The sequence below is a fragment of the Eimeria mitis genome, genomic scaffold, assembly GCF_000499745.2.
Source record: "Eimeria mitis Houghton genomic scaffold, Emh_scaff1094, whole genome shotgun sequence".
NCBI lineage: Eukaryota > Apicomplexa > Conoidasida > Eucoccidiorida > Eimeriidae > Eimeria > Eimeria mitis.
In genome coordinates, this window is record NW_013567554.1 from 6,468 (window position 1) to 6,853 (window position 386).

The 386-nt window shown below is 59.3% G+C and overlaps 1 protein-coding gene across 1 annotated transcript in view; it reads left to right on the forward strand.

The window, feature by feature from the left end:
* EMH_0029280 (uncharacterized protein) overlaps positions 1-386 on the forward strand; it is a gene marked incomplete at both ends in the record, with an annotated part of 1,171 nt that overhangs the window by 354 nt on the left and 431 nt on the right. Inside the window, one exon of the mRNA XM_013494266.1 lies at positions 78-384. Within this exon, the coding sequence (XP_013349720.1) occupies positions 78-384 (307 nt within the window). The remainder of the gene's footprint in view (positions 1-77; positions 385-386) is intronic.

The following is a 386-nucleotide window of genomic DNA, read 5'->3' on the forward strand; positions in this document are numbered from 1 at the left end:
TCCAGGCGCAGGAAAATCTGGTGTGGGTGGGGGTTCATTCCAGTAGGTTGCGTTGAGCTGCTCTATCTCTGCATCAGCTGAGCTGGGGGCCCCCGAAACAGAAAAGGGTACAGCTGAGGGGGGGCCCCCAGTACCCGTTGCGCTGGCTGATGCTGCTGTGTCCCCGGGAGAGGGACAGCGAGAAGAACCAGCGAGGTCTGCAGCAGCAGCAGCAGCAGCAGCAGCAGCAGCAGAATTAGTGCCAGCAGCAGCGCCATCAGCAACAGCAACAGCAGCAGAATTCGCAGCAGCAGCAGCAGCAGCAGCGGCAGCAGCAGCAGCAGCAGCAGCAGCAGCAAAATACCTAGAAGGTCGACGTCTTGAGGTGTATCTTTGGGGCTACAATA